The sequence below is a fragment of the Mus musculus genome, chromosome 12 (assembly GCF_000001635.26).
Source record: "Mus musculus strain C57BL/6J chromosome 12, GRCm38.p6 C57BL/6J".
In the NCBI taxonomy this organism is placed as follows: domain Eukaryota; kingdom Metazoa; phylum Chordata; class Mammalia; order Rodentia; family Muridae; genus Mus; species Mus musculus.
In genome coordinates this window covers 36,516,674-36,533,118 of record NC_000078.6, presented here as the reverse complement: position 1 = coordinate 36,533,118, position 16,445 = coordinate 36,516,674, and the positions used below count along the sequence as shown (strand labels likewise).

The following is a 16,445-nucleotide window of genomic DNA, read 5'->3' as shown; positions in this document are numbered from 1 at the left end:
TTAAACATCAGAAGTTATATTTGCTGTCACTTTGCCTAGCACCTATTTTTTCTCAAGTATTTATTAATTCCTTATCTACCACTTATTTAGAAGGGACAGAAACCAGCAATTCTTGGGCAGATAGCAACTAGAACATTTCCCTTGTTGCTATGGTCACTATTTAAGTATTTATTTCAAAATAAGAGTATTTATTTTAAAATTCTTTAAAGATAAATACAATTATATCTGTACTTTACTGAAGTAAAATAATACAGAACTTACCTAGCATAAAATACCACAACTTCTTCAGATAGGACGGCTTTTTATAGGTATTTTATTATGGATGAGGTCTGAACTGAAGGTCACGGACACTAATCAACCTGGACTGGTTAAAGTGTGCTGAAGCTGGTCCTATTGCCTGAACATTAACTCCAGATCCAAAATCCTTAGCAGGTTAGTCACCTGAGGATACATTAACTTTCTCAACTAAACAAAAATTAACTCAAATAATACATGCAATTAAATAATGCATCCTGGTTCAGGTTCCACGTTTTTATGTTGTTTAAACTATATTTATTTATTATTATATAAGTATAATATATAAATGTAATAGTATTTAAAAGGTATAGTAGTTTTGCAAAACTGACCCACCTAAAGTAGGGTTTTATTAAACCTCATTTCATTATTTAAATAGAAGATGGTAGCACAAAAATATCCAGGTAGAGAAACTCTTAAGCATATATTTATGTCACATATATATTTATGTCACATATATATTTATGTCACATATATATTATGTCACATATATATTTATGTCACACATATATTTATGTCACATATATATTTATGTCACATATATATTATGTCACATATATATTTATGTCACATATATATTATGTCACATATATATTTATGTCACATATATATTTATGTCACATATATATTTATGTCACATATATATTTATGTCACATATATATTTATGTCACATATATATTTATGTCACATATATATTATGTCACATATATATTTATGTCACATATATATTATGTCACATATATATTTATGTCACATATATATTTATGTCACATATATATTATGTCACATATATATTTATGTCACATATTTTTATGTCACATATATATTTATGTCACATATATATTTATTAAGAGTGAAAAAGTGTTTACAAAAAAGTAACGTTACAGAGTTCTGAGGACCTCTGCAGTCTGAGCACTCATTACCATAGCAACATCTCTACACACGTAGAGAATAGTTACTTGGGAAAACATATTACACACAATCTCTGTCCTCAGTCCCTTGGTAGTTTTAGCCTAAATTATCAATTATGAGATCAGCAATCTAGAGAGCAGCTATATTATAAGTCACATAAACCTGTTTGATAAGCTTCCTACATAGCATGGTAATAGTTAACATGTTAAATACGTTTCTTCCACTGAACCAAGTGGATTTATTTTAATGAGTGACAAAGTCAGTCATCCAGTTCCTCCTAGGGCTAACATCAATATAAGCTCCTTAACAAAGCAGTCCAATTTTATTACCTTGGCCTCGTGGCTTTCACATGTCAATTTTCAAACTGATTAACTAGGATCACAATGGCAAAAAAAAAAAAAATTGCAAATGGTTTTGCTCACTGAACCAAGCTGAGTAGCCTATTGAAAGTGGGGAAATAATTAGCAGGTTCTAAACCCATGCTTAATTAGGAAAAATATATTTATACAGATTAGAAAAATGTCCTCCCGATTCCATTCTATTTGCAGATTTCATTAGAACACTATTGTATCCGAAAACAAATAGCTCTATCCTTTAACGGGATTAACAGGAGGAAGGTGTTTCTATGAGAATCATTTCTGTGTACTTCATCAGTTATATGTTCATCACAGTTAATCTTTGCCACTTTCTACTCCACAACATGAGCTTTCCGTTCACCATTTAGCCATAAGCAAAGGTCTCAAATTATAGCAACACAGCCAGTTCTCTATTCAACACCCCTCACAGGAATGATGTCAGCCTTCCTCATCTTTGTGTTAGAAATTAATTCCTTTATTGCCACAGTTGTAAAGGCTCCAAAAGTATTCTTTAACCAGTATTTATCTTAGTTTTATTATTGACTTAGGCAGGAAATACCTGAGACTTACTGTATTAGTATAAGACAAGAATTTGTAAAACTTGCACATGTAATTCCATTTCTGCTGAGGTGGTATGCAGGCAGGAAAGAGAAAGCCAATAAACTGAAGTAAAAAAGCATAAATACTTAACATACAATACAAAGGAAATCTTTCAGAAAAAAATTCAGAAGTGTTCACGGGGCTACAAAGGCAATACAACTGAGAGCATAGTGGAACCAGGACTAGTAACTACCCCAGGTCCAGCCAGTGGCTGACTCCCAAGCTGCAACAGACACTGCAAAGAAGAACAAGTCATCTAGAAACCTGAAGCAAAGGAACTGTGAAGTAAACACCAGGATAGAAACACTGAGAGGTAAGGCACCCTCCTTTGCTTGCTAGGATTTATACCTCGAAAAATGCATCACTTCAGACTAGGAGTGACAGGGTTAGCAACATAAATGTCCTAAATAAGCAGATGAGTAAAAGGTGAAAAGTCAAAACAGGACAAAGTAAAGGATCCATATCTAGGATCTGCTGGGAGATTTAACAAGACTGGGGAATTTTAGAACTTAAATCCAGAAAAGCCCTCAAGACTGAAGCTAAAATAAGAAGCCATTATACTTAAAAGAGGGCCCTGCCTCCGTTTTCCAATTGACATTTGTTCTTTATTAGTCAGGAACATTGGATACATCTATGTGTGTATATGTATATTTTTAATCTTTTTTCCATTATTTAACACATTCATGAAAGCATCAAAGTTACAAGTATATACTGAACAGCACACTGAATTGATTCTACTCCTGGTGTTGCCACTGTGGGCCGAGGAACCTTCTGGAAACAATTTACTTCTTTGGGACAGTTTCCTCACATGTAAAGTATCAAGTGTCAACCGCTGATGGTTTTCCGGACTTTTAAAAATTATTTTATTTGCTGACATGTTCAATACTAAACATTCTGAACTATTTTAAAGACCACATATTCTGATCTTGTATATCTATAAGCTACTTCCGACTAACAAAAACTAAACTCCATTTAATTCCTTTGATGCTATAATTATGTTCTTAGGACACTAAAATTCCACTTGATACTTTACATTTTTTGTAAGGGTAAATTCAAAAAGCTTCCCATTTCTGATAACACCAATAAACTATGGATGCTGTCAGAGAAAAGTGGAGTTGTGCGACAGATAACTATAGTAAAATTATTTTTCTATCAAAGAAACGAAAACATGATTTCACTAAGTAATATTTAAGAATTTGCTCTAAATCTCAAATGTAAACTTCTATAAATGTGTTTCCTACTTTTCCACAATTTAACACCTAGTCATTGGTTTGGTGCTTGGGTGATTCATTCCTACATACTGAAGAATTAAGCTTTAAGTCATATGCTGCCCATTATTTAATAGCTGTTCTGTGGAAATACAGCCAAGTATGATAAAATTCTTCTAAGCTTTTTAGATACAGTATATGAATTGTGAGGATTTTACAAGGTCATTTTTATAAAATCTAGTCTAGAATACAGATATTAGTAGTACTGCATCTTCATTTTAAAATCACTCTTCTCCACTTCCCAGGAAAAGTCATTAGCTCTTGATCCTAAGTCTCTGCACATGGCCTCAGTTCGCAGTGTCAGGCCCTTTGAGTCTTGCTTCATTTAAGCCAATTATTTCTTGAGTAATTTAATATTTGATTTACATTTTATAAACTCATTTTTGATATTTTCAAATGATATATTTGTGAACATATGTTATCGTTGAAGTCATGAACACAACAAAATAAGAAAAGAAAAAAAATGGGATGTGCCCTACATCCATAGCTTTTGTTTTAAAGACACTGAAAGAACTTTCAGAGGATCCTCTAGCAAAAAACAATCTGACAAAGAAAGCCAAATGCACATGATCCTGACTGAGACTTTTCACTTTGAATATTTCTGTTCCACAATGGTGTGGCAGCAGTCTGCATTTGATAGAAATCAAACATTGATTTTTTATTTTCTCCTTGATGAATGCTAGGATAGCCTCATAATACTACACAATGTAGTTGGTGTCAGTGTCCAACCAGTGGACGCTCTCATCAGGTAAAACAACCTACATACTCCACAGTATATGTTGCTAAGCTACAGTGCTGTGCAGGATATGGAATGCTAAATATATTTTCATTAAAATATGGCCTTCTCAGAATGTATAATAAACCCACTGTAAGCTGTGATGAATTTATGTCATATAGTCTAAGAAGGCACAAAGAACAACTGTGATTAACTCAGAAAACAACTTTAAATACTTTGTAGGCTAGACTGAGTAGTAACAGGCAACATAAAAAGCAAAACAAAACAAAACAAAACAAAACAAAACACACTTCATACAATAGAAAAGAAAGCAACACAACCAATTTTATAAAGTCAATATTACAGCAATCAAAATCAGATAAGAAAACATAACAAAAACAAAATGGTATGACAGTTTTCCTGATAAACACAGTTGCAAAATTCTCAAAAAAAAAAGTTGTAAATCAAATTGAAACATATCAAAAAGATCACTCAACTCTCTGAAATTAACTTCAACCCAGTGATATAAGACACTTCAATATCTACAAATTAATAATTGTAATCACATAAACTGACTTAAGGATAGAAATCACATGAGTATGGTTTAGACAAGGTCCAACATCCTTTTATTGTAAAAGCTCTTAAGAAATGAAGAATAGAATGAATGTAACTTAACATGATAAAATGCTATAAACAATAACAAACTTACAGTCAACAGTAGGCTAAGTGAGACAAAGTCAAAGAATTTCTACTAAAAAATTCAGAAGCAGACAAAACTGTTGACTTTCTCTATTTTTATTTGAGAATGTTCAAGGTTTTAGGAAAAGAAATAAGACTAGAAAGAAATAAAAGGTATACAAACGAGCAAGACGGCATGATCTGGTGGGTACACAGGAGACAGGAAAGATTCTAACAGGTAACCCTTAGAACTAATGAACACTTTCAACAGGAGGAGGATACATCGATAGCATTCAAATTTCAGTAGATTTCTTGTATAGCAATAATAAACACGCTGAGAAAGAAATGAGGAAAACAATTCTGATCATGAGAGCTTGAAAAATAATACCTTGGAATAAACCTAACTAAGGAAGTGAAAGACCGCTACAATAAAAATTTTAAACACAGAAGAAAAAAAGCTGAAGAAGACACTATAAGATTTGGAAAGCTCTCCCAATGTTATGCATTGGCAAAATTAAAACTGTAAACATATTCATATTAATGGGAGCATTTGACAATAACAGTAGCATTGTTTATGAAACTGGAAAAAAATCCTAAAATTCATAAGAATGCATAAAAGATCAAATAGCTACAGCCTTTTTAAGCAGAAAGAACCATGCTGGATATAATTACCAGTCCTGGCTTAGAGAAACATTATAGTCATAATAATGAAAGCAGTGTAGACAGACACACAGATTAGTGGGGTCAAATGGAGAACCCAGAAGTTAATCCACATACTCCCAACCAAATATTCCTAATTTTTGATGAAGATATAGAACAACAACAACAGCAACCATAGGAAAAATCTTGATGAATAACAATTCTGGAAATATGGATATGTACACATCAATAATAAACCTAGACTTCCATCTCTCACTGTGAACAAAGACCAATTCCAAATCCATCAGAGATCTTTACACGAGATGTGAAGTGCTGTACCAGTCAGAGGGAAAACCATGGAAGTGCTTCAAACATAGACACAGGCAAGGACTTGCTCAGAAGTATCTAAAAGATTAAATAAGGCTCATAAAGGCAAATATTATGTTTTCTCTCCTCTGTGGATCCTAGATTTTATGCAGATATATAAAATTATGGAGGTATTTAGAAACTGAGAGCAGAAGCATTAGCTCCTAAGAGACAAACTAATAGGAGAGGGAGACGTGTGGCGAGAAAGAGAAGGGTCAGAGCACAAGTGGAGTGAATGCACAATTATGTAGTTATATGAAAATATCATTTGAAATATGATGTTGTATACAATGTATATTAAAAAAACAAAAAAAAATCACACCTCAAAAAGAAATTCAAATGTATTCTTACTTAATGTTTTGAGAAAGAAAGCACTTAATTTTAACATGTATTGATGACTTTTCTTGCTGCACAACCTAAATGGTGAGCCCTTCTACATGGACTAATGTATAATAGAGTATTTTCTTCCAAATAGACAATATTTTCCTTTTGAGAGACATGCGTATTTTTAGTAGTAGTAAGAGACGATGTCTTTCTAAAGGTCATTTACAAAAGACTGTATGGAACAATAAGCAGCATCCGAAATGCACACAAATTCATTAAAACACAGCACTGTGAATTATTCTCCTCAATAATATTTTTCTACTTTTAGTACAAATATCTGTTTTAATCACCTAGCCAGTATTACCAACACTATCTGGCTTATTATAAAAATACATAAATATACCAAAATGAAGATTTTAGGTTGATAAAAGTAATTCTTGATTCCAGCATAGTAGGTTGGGGGTGGGGGAACTCTTGATCCCACTGCAGGCTGAAGAGATATTAGCATTTGATAATTACACAAGGGACAGTCAGTTGCTTCAAATGTTGTGACCACAGTAGAGCTGGCCCCAATCCTGAGACTAGTTGGGCAACAGAAATTGAACTTGGTGGAGAAAGAAGAAAAAACTTAATCTTAAATTTAGGTAGGAAGGGATGAGATTATGAGATGGTGGTCAAAGTACAGCAAATGAAGTTCTCAAAGAATAAAAAATATAATAATCTAATACAAGCTTATTCCTTAAACAATGTCATTATCAACACTAGAGTTTGCCAAAGAAGGTCAATATAAAATCATGTAAAAGGGAAAAATTATGACCAAATAGATGATTCCAGACAGTATTTTGAACATCAAAGGTTTAATTTAAAAAAAACCTAAACTTACACATATAGAAAAATGACCACTTGAAATGAAGCCTGTCATAATGTGTTATTACACAATATCTGCAAGATTACATCTAAAAGATTATGGAAAAAACAAGTTTTTAAAAAGAAAACAACAAATTTATTTTCTTAAGTTTCTTAATTTTTTCCAAAATACTTTATTTTTCCCGTGTCATTATGTGGAAATTTTGTTCCCTCCTTCAGCTGAATGTTAGAGACTGCTTACCCACACCAGTTTATCCTAAACAATAAAAGTCTCCAGCATTAAAGATATCCTAACATTTCTGAGGGTTTTATTAATTAAATAATAAAGACTTGCACAAATTTTAAATAAAATACAATAGACTCTACCAAGAAATCAGGAACATAATTTTTGTTCCTTTCAGTCAGTAATTTCCTAAATATTATCAACTCAAAATCTGATTGTCCCTTTGATGACAGAAACCAAGAAATTTCAAAGGATTACTCTGTATATCATTGACAATATGAGAAAATGTGAGTTTCCTCATTACTTATCCCAGTGCCAACAATTACCTCTTAAAACCGAGATGGCTCAGTAGAGGAAGGCACCAAGCACGACAGAAGTTCAAACCCCAGAATATGGGGGCAGAGATAATCCACTTCTGTAAGTTATCCTCTAATCTACATGCACATGCGCATGTACATTTGTGCCTGTGCACCCACACACTCTGACACATGCATACTCTCACACTGAACATGTCATTATTTAATTAATGAAAATATTTTTTTAAAATTTATCCTCTAATGCTTTGGTCAAATGCCCTAGCTTAGTTGACCTCCTGCCTCCTTTTTCTATAAATATTTGACCTCAACAGCACGTAGATGACAACTTTCTCAAGTAGAATCAAATTGGAGGTTGATAGCCCTTATAACGTCTCATTTAGCGCTAAACAGTCCTGTAAGCATTTACAGTATGACCAGAAGGGGTGGAGCTTCCAGCCTTGTAATCACTGCACTTGATCACTGATAAGTGGATATTAGCCCAGAAACTTAGTATACCCGAGATATAAGATACAATTTGCAAAACACATGAAACTGAAGAAGAACAGAGACCAAAGTGTGGACACTTTGCCCCTTCTTAGAATTGGGAACAAAAAACCCATGGAAGTAGTTACAGAGACAAAGTTTGGAGCTGAGGCGAAAGGATGGACGATCTAGAGACTGCAGTATCTGCGGATCCATCCCATAATCAGTTTCCAAACGCTGACACCATTGCATACACTAGCAAGATTTTGCTGAAAGATATAGCTGATATAGCTGGCTCTTGTGAGACTAGGCCGGGGCCTAGCAAACACATAAGTGGATGCTCACAGTCAGCTATTGGATGGAGCACAGGGCCCTCAATGGAGGAGCTAGAGAAAATATCCAAGAAGCTAAAGAGATCTGCAACCCTGTAGGTGCAACAACATTATGAACTAACCAGTACCCCGGAGCTCTTGACTCTAGCTGCATATGTATCAAAAAATGGCCTAGTCGGCCATCACTGGAAAGAGAGGCCCATTGGACATGCCTACTTTATATGCCCCAGTACAGGGAATGCCAGGGCCAAAAAATGGGAATGGGTGGGTAGGGAAATGGGGGGGAGGGTATGGGGAACTTTTGGGATAGCATTCTAAATGTAATTGAGGAAAATACATAATAATAAAAAATATTTAAAAAAAAAAAAGAGTTAATGGTCGTTCCTGGCAGTACAGTGACTGTAAGACATGCCTGGGCTTGGTGAAACCTTGTTGGACTTTATATCCATTGAACCACATTAGTTCCAAGGAAAAACACATCTCCCTCTGTAAGTTATAATTTTAGAACCTGTTTGTGATGAGTAAAAGCACCTGCATACAGACATGGCCAGGTACCTTCTGGTCTAGTCTCAGAGTTTAGATTCATTTAACTTAAAGCCTTATTAAAAATCAAAACAAAAGCTTATTTTTGTGTTGGTTCCCCAGCAAGTTAACTTAGAAGGAAGCAAAGTGAAAGAATGGCTTCTAAGGCTTTTAATACATAACGTCTTTCCTGTTAAAATGTATATATGCTTATATACATATTCATTTATATACATATAATAAACAACCACACTACATGTATACACAGTTTTCCTTTAAAGTTTAAAGTATAGCTTATCTAGACTTAAAGTCATTTTATTGAATTTTACAATCATATTATTCCTATACTTCTACTAACTTGGTGAATAATTAGCTAAACTTTCATTCATAGGGCAACACCCCTGTGCCTGTGGCTTAAACTGACAGTTGTGGCATGGAAGCTGTTAGCTTAGAGATACCATGAGAGAGCTGAGATACTGCATCTGAAGAGATAGGCATTCCAATGGAAGTAGCCAGGCAGGACAAAGGTGGAAAATGTGACCAAAGCTCAGAAACAGATACAAGCAATTGAAGTGAACTTTGACCCATCCTATCCAGAGTGGAAAGAAGCGAAGTCAGACAAGTACCACAGGACAAGCCAGCACTGCAGGCTTGCTAAGGGTCCAATGCAGGGAGGGAGTTACTTTGTGCATTGATTCGTGCTAATCTACACAGCCTGGTGTTAGCTTCAGTTCTACACTCAGGAAAATGGAGCGCAAGGTTAAGCATCTTAAGAAAGGAACAAAGACATCGGTGTCTTCGTCTTACTAGACTGAATAGGTGAGACTTGGCATCTCACCTGTGAAGATAAAATGAAGATCTCTGTACAAAGAAATGTGGAATGGAGGGCTCAATCCAGGACTTCAAATATGTCCTTCCACCCTCAAAGCACTGCAGTGTTCCACCACTGAGTTGACTCCATAACCTTCCTAAAACATTCAATGACACCCTGTTGCTCAGGAAATCACTCACGTGATAAGTTTCCATAGTAGCTGCACCTTAGAACCTATCTTTAGGGCACATAATCAAATACACTTGGCCAGTGAATGAACTAAATTCCACTCTACCCAACTTGCTTGTTCTGTCATTGATCACATTAGAGTTTTGTTTAATACAAAGTTTTGTCTTTGTTTTATGTTAAAATCTTACCTATGTTACCAATTACCTAAAAAGAATTAAGCTCCCATACTACACAATAGGCTTGAATTTACAGAACTAGGTATTTCTGAGACTGTCTGGATGCCCTCTCCAAGGGATAAAAAGTGTTATAGATTTCAGGCCCCATTTCTTAGCTAGTTAGGCCAGCATGGACTCTGATCTTTCTCCTCAGTGAATTCTTTTTTTTTTTTAATATTTTTTATTAGGTATTTTCCTCATTTACATTTCCAATGCTATCCCAAAAGTCCCCCATACCCTCCCTGCCACTCCCCTACCAACCATTCCCACTTTTTGGCCCTGGCGTTCCCCTGTACTGGGGCATATAAAGTTTGCAAGTCCAATGGGCCTCTCTTTCCATTGATGACCAACTAGGTCATCTTTTGATACATATGCAGCTAGAGACATGAGCTCCGGGGTACTGGTTAGTTCATATTGTTGTTCCACCTATAGGGTTGCAGATCCCTCAGTGAATTATTAAGTCAACATATTCTTTCAGTCATTGAAAATGTGTGTGTGTGTGTGTGTGTGTGTGTGTTGTCTCCAAATATGCCCAGGCCATTGTTCTACATACTTTCTTCAACCACTCACTCAATCTACATATTCTAAGGCCAACAGAGTTTTCCTATTACTTCTTTCTTACATTCTTTAAGCCTTTGGATTTCTGTTTTTGCTTCTATTGTGTTGATAGAACACCCTAAATATAGTTCTTAGACATTAGCTTAACAAGTCAGCTTGGCCACATAGCTTTATATTTTGGTTAGAATAAATAAATTGACTGCTAGTGGAATCAACTAGTTTTCCAATATCTTTGAGCCACATGACCACAGCCACAAAGGCACAAGTCAGCAGAAATATCAATCTAAGATCTTTGAAGTCTTCTGCATGCTGGTGGACACTCTCAATTGAATGCAATCTTTTTACAAGGAAATAAACATTAGGTTATCAAGAAGGAAGCAGAGGCTCAATGAGAGAAGAGGCATATTTACTCACTTACCAAAACAACAACTACAGGATACAGAAGAGGAAGGCTGCTCTCTTCGAGGATACGCAGTAACTTCCTGGTTTCTTGACTATCAGGGGACACAACCTCAAAGACAAGAAGATAAGAGAAGTGAAGGGTAGCTCTTACAGAACAGAAGTTGACTCACAGGGAGATGAACTGTACATGATACTCAATGGATTTATCAAAATTAACATTAAACCACTTTAAAGGATACCCATATTTTATGCATATTAAGATTTGTGCTATATCCTGGGTTGAACTTATGTATCTACTTTACTGATGGAAAATTAAAATTACTGTTGTTGGAAGCAATACTTGCATCTCATTATAGGAATTGGGTTCACAAAATAATGTTTTTCTATTTGAAATGGTAAAAAAAAAATACAATTTTAAACCAGATAGTGATTAGCACAATTAATCTGTCAAAATCTTCTGTTGCACAAGGGCTGAGCAGGGTCCATTCTCTGACATTGTTTGCTCATGTCTCCAATGACTCCAACCAATTCTGTTTACTACTTACATTCACACAGATGAAACTGTAACATTGCTCTATGAAGTTCCTAATGTCTCCGCCTATGTGATCCATAACTGTAGATGTGATTTTCATACACTAGGAGAAAAGGCACACCGGAAGATATTTACAATCTAGTCAGACATGAACATAAATAAGCTATTTTATGACAAAGCAGCAAATCTTCTATAAACTCATGGAACCTTGCAGCATACACGTTAATAAATCCACGCTGAAATTTATCAGACCACCACAAGAAAGATAATTGGAATTAATCCATGAATAATGTATACTATTTTAAAATTAAAAAATATAAGACACTATTTCAAAAGAGCAAAAAAGTTTCAGGGACTTAGGAAACACTAAAGACCAGGAAGGAACATTGTTTATGTTTTATGAAGAATTTATTACAGGGGACTTTCAGAGAACAGAAGAGAAAGGTTGAGTGGGCAGAGGTGGTGGGATTGCAGGAGCTTGTTAAATACCATAGTTTAAACAGTAAAATTTACTTCACCTGGAGTGACTAAAGGTAAGGAAACAAGAAGGAATTATTACAATGATGTCTGTTAGAGGTAAATAAGAACTGTACTTGTTAACCAAAAACCAAGACATTGCCAAAAACCACTTTCTAAGAGGCAGCTCATCTAGGTGTGGTGGCACACACCTTTGATCCCATCACTCAGGCACAGAGGCTGGTGGATCTATGTGAACTCCATGCCAATCTTGCTGTCAGAGAAGACTCTGTCTCAACAAACAAACAAAAAGTGGTGACTTTAGGCCAGATTTAGAAGGGACAGTATATCTGCCATAAAAAGAACTTTGCTAATAAAATATTTCTTATAATCTGGCATTCTCTTGTTCCACATTTTTCTTTAGTTATGAACACAAACTTAAAAAATATTGTATAAGATTTTTTAAATAAAATCTAACTATATAATAATGTCCTGATTCATCCCATGGTACATACCCACATGGCATATACCACACTTTACAATCTATACATCTAAAACACAATGCTGTTCCTAACACATGGAACTGTAGCCCTAAGAATCCCTACTCAATAGCTTAAGTCCACATACTGCTCTAACCTACTGGAGGATGCAGAGGGCAGGTTTTCAAACCTAACTCTGACATAGAAATTAGTTCACTGATAACCCTTAAGATTTTATTTTCATTTAAAATGTGTACTGAGCCCCAAGTTCAAAGAGAACCTTGGATTGTACAAAGCAAACACAAGACTTCCTTGTCAGAACATATCAACACTATAATAGATACCAACGCCCACTAAGAATCAAGTTTCCCGAAGATGTTCCATCTGGTAAGAAGGACACATGCTCCACTATGTTCGTAGCAGCCTTATTTATAATAGCCAGAAGCTGGAAAGAACCCAGATGCCCCTCAACAGAGGAATGGATACAGAAAATGTGGTCCATTTACACAATGGAGTACTACTCAGCTATTAAAAAGAATGAATTTATGAAATTCCTAGGCAAATGGATGGACCTGGAGGGCATCATCCTGAGTGAGGTAACACATTCACAAAGGAACTCACATGATATGTACTCACTGATAAGTGGATATTGGCCCAGATACTTAGAATACCCAAGATATAAAATACAATTTGTGGAACTCATGAAACTAAAGAAGAACGAAGACCAAAGTGTGGACACTTTACCCCTTCTTAGAATTGGGAACAAAACACCCATGGAAGGAGTTACAGAGACAAAGATTGGAGCTGAGTCGAAAGTACAGACCATCTAGAGACTGCCATATCCAGGGATCCATCCATAATCAACCTCCAAACGCTGACACCATTGCATACACTAGCAAGATTTTGCTGAAAGGACCCTGATATAGCTGTCTCTTGTGAGACTATGCCGGGGCCTAGCAAACACAGAAGTGGATGCTCACAGTCAGCTATTGGATGGAGCACAGGGCCCCCAATGGAGGAGCTAGAGAAAGTACCCAAGAAGCTAAAGGGATCTGCAGCCCTATAGGTGGAACAACAATATGAACTAACCAGTACCCCCCAGAGCTCTTGACTATAGCTGCATATGTATCAGAAGATGGCCTAGTCAGCCATCAGTGGAAAGAGAGGCCCATTGGTCGTGCAAACTTTATATGCCTCAGTACAGGGGAATGCCAGGGCCAAAAAGTGGGAGTGGGTGGGTAGGGGAGTGGGTAGGGGAGTGTGTGGGGTACTTTTGGGATAGCATTGGAAATGTAAATGAAGAAAATACCTAATTAAAAAAAAAGAATCAGGTTTCCCCCAAGAAATCACAACATCTAGATATTACAAGGAGATACTAAAGTGTTCCTGGGCCTCTAAAATGTCCAAAACATTTGAATGGGTTTAGCAGCTACTTTGCTCCAAACTCATCCATGATGTTTGTACAGTGGGCCACTTGCAATGACAACTATATCTTTCTTCCTGCAGACTGCACACCTTTTAGAAAGTTAGAATAGAGATGTCAGTCTCCCTGGAACACATTTCTAAAACATTCCCAGATCATAATGACGTATTTCCCATGGGACTGACAGATGAACACTTTGTCAGCATCCCTCCCTTAAAGTTAGACTTTCCTAATATCAGGATGCTTGTAAAGGCTTCAACTGCCAGACAACAACTAACCTAACCTCATCTCTCTTGTGGAAGATGCATTTCAGAGAGCAAGCTCTGTCCTTCTCTTCTTGCTACCTACTGCAATGTCTTTGAGGAACAAATTATCTTTCTGAGGGCCTGGGGTCTCAGGTATTCAACAGGATCTATGGTACTGCACCAGGATAAGCTGATTCATTTCTCATTTCTCAGCTAGAAGTCACAGCAACCATAGAAACAGATCCTTCCATGCAAACCTCTGAATTGAGAAGGACTGACTTAGTTTAAGAATTCCCCTTGGCTTACACATGAATGGGATCTATGTTGAAAACACGAGCTGTATCATGAGAGAAGCTCCTACGCTCCTTGGCACCTAGCTGAGACTCCTAGCCGTCTGGGTATGAAGAATGAAGTGGCCACTTTCTGTAGCCAGACGGGCTCCCAGTGGAGGGACAAGGACAGCAACTCACCCACAAAACCTTCAATCTAAAATGTGTCTTGCCTATCAGATGTGCAGAGATAAAAATGCAGCAGAGAAAGAGGGAATGGTCAATCAATGCCTGGCCTAAATTGAGACTCATCCCATGGGCAACCATGAATCTCTGGCACTATTAATGATACTCTCTTATACTTGCAGACAAGAGCCTAGCATAACTGTCCTCTGAGAGGCTCCACCCAGTGGCTAATGAAAACAAATGCAGAGATCCACAGCCAAACATTAGATGGTGCTTGGAAAGTCTTGTCAAAGAGTTAGGAGAAGGATTGAGGAACCTGGAAGGGATAGGGAGTCCACAAGAAGACCAACAGAGCCAATTAACCTGCACCAACTGGGGCTCCCAGGGACCGAAACACCAAACAAAGAGCAAGCATGGGCTGGACCTAGGCCCCCTGCATATATATATAGCAGATATGCAACTTGGTCTTCATGGGGGTCTCTAATAACTGGAGCAGAAACTGTCCCTGAATCTGTTGCCTGTCTATTGATCCCTTTTTCCTAACTGGGCCACTTTGTCTGGCCTCAGTGGGAGAGGATGTGCCTAGTGCTGCAGGGGCTTGATGTGACAGGGTGGGTGATACCCAGAGGAGACTTCCCTCTTCTCAGAGGAGAAGGGGAGGGGAAATGGAGGAAGGGGCTGTAGGAGGGGGGGACTGGGAGGAGGGGAGCTGTGATTGGAATGTAAAGTAAATAAATACATGAAAATTTTAAAAATATAAGTGAATTTGAGTACTTTTATGTGCTAATGCCTTAAAGTTTTTTCATATTAGTTAAACTTAAATATTAATTGCTAATTCAACACCTTTTAGAACACAGCATATATATATGCATATATATATATATATATATATATATATATATATATATATATATATATAAAATTTGCTCAACTATTTGATAAATTTAAAACTCCAATTAAAATATAGCACCATTCATTGGACAAGATACATATGTACAAATAGTAATTTATAATGGCTATTAAATATAAATGTTACATATCCAAACACATACACACAACAACTATACTATAAATCTATTCTTCTTAAAACCAAGACTCTTGATAATTGTTTCCAGGTAAGTGTCATTATTTTTAGTCCTACATATTTTTTCTTGGCTAGAAATAATCAATATCCTTAATGCTTGAGTAAAATATCATAACTTAACCTAAATATGGTATTGGTGTCTTTGACATCCTAAGTAAACAAGGAATATGCTAGCCGACGCGACAAGGCTGTGTATGAGCACTGCTGCGGCGTCGCTCAGGGCCGCCATTCTTAACATTTCCACTCTCAGGCCAGCACAGGAAACAGTCTGTGGCTAGAAGAACGTTCTTTCTCTAAATATTTTGGTTCAAAAATACATTTAAATATTTAAAGCAACTTTCCAAGATATCCGGTTAAATTAAAGAATTAAATGGTTTCCTTATAGCGTAATGGCTATTCAATAAAGATTTACCATGAACTAAATGAAAACATCTGCACAGTGGAAATACCGTTAAAATATGGATATGTGGAAGGAAGATGGGTTGTCAGAGAACTTCCTTCCAAGAAGAGTCAAGGTTTAAGTAAGCCTGAAAGAATTCAAGTCCCAGAAGTCAAAGAATCAAAAATGTGTTTCTGAGAAACCACCTCACTTTTTACAGAACATGTTGGTTGAGTTGTCTCAGAATCAGAATTTGCCAATATTCCACGTCCCTCCCATTTGCCCTGCAGCCCTCGTGTGGGTATAAACAAGGGAGGGGTGGAAAGATGCACTTTCTTTCC

At 36.3% G+C, this 16,445-nt stretch overlaps 1 protein-coding gene across 7 annotated transcripts in view; it reads right to left on the bottom strand.

The window, feature by feature from the left end:
* The window catches only part of Crppa (CDP-L-ribitol pyrophosphorylase A), a 308,929-nt gene that overhangs the window by 156,385 nt on the left and 136,099 nt on the right, over positions 1-16,445 (bottom strand). For all 7 annotated transcript variants that reach the window (XM_011243910.2, XM_011243909.3, XM_011243907.3 and 4 more), the window contains 2 exons: positions 11,597-11,686; positions 11,068-11,160 (listed from right to left, as the gene is read on the bottom strand). In XM_011243910.2, coding sequence (XP_011242212.1) covers positions 11,068-11,160; positions 11,597-11,686 — 183 coding nt within the window. The remainder of the gene's footprint in view (positions 1-11,067; positions 11,161-11,596; positions 11,687-16,445) is intronic.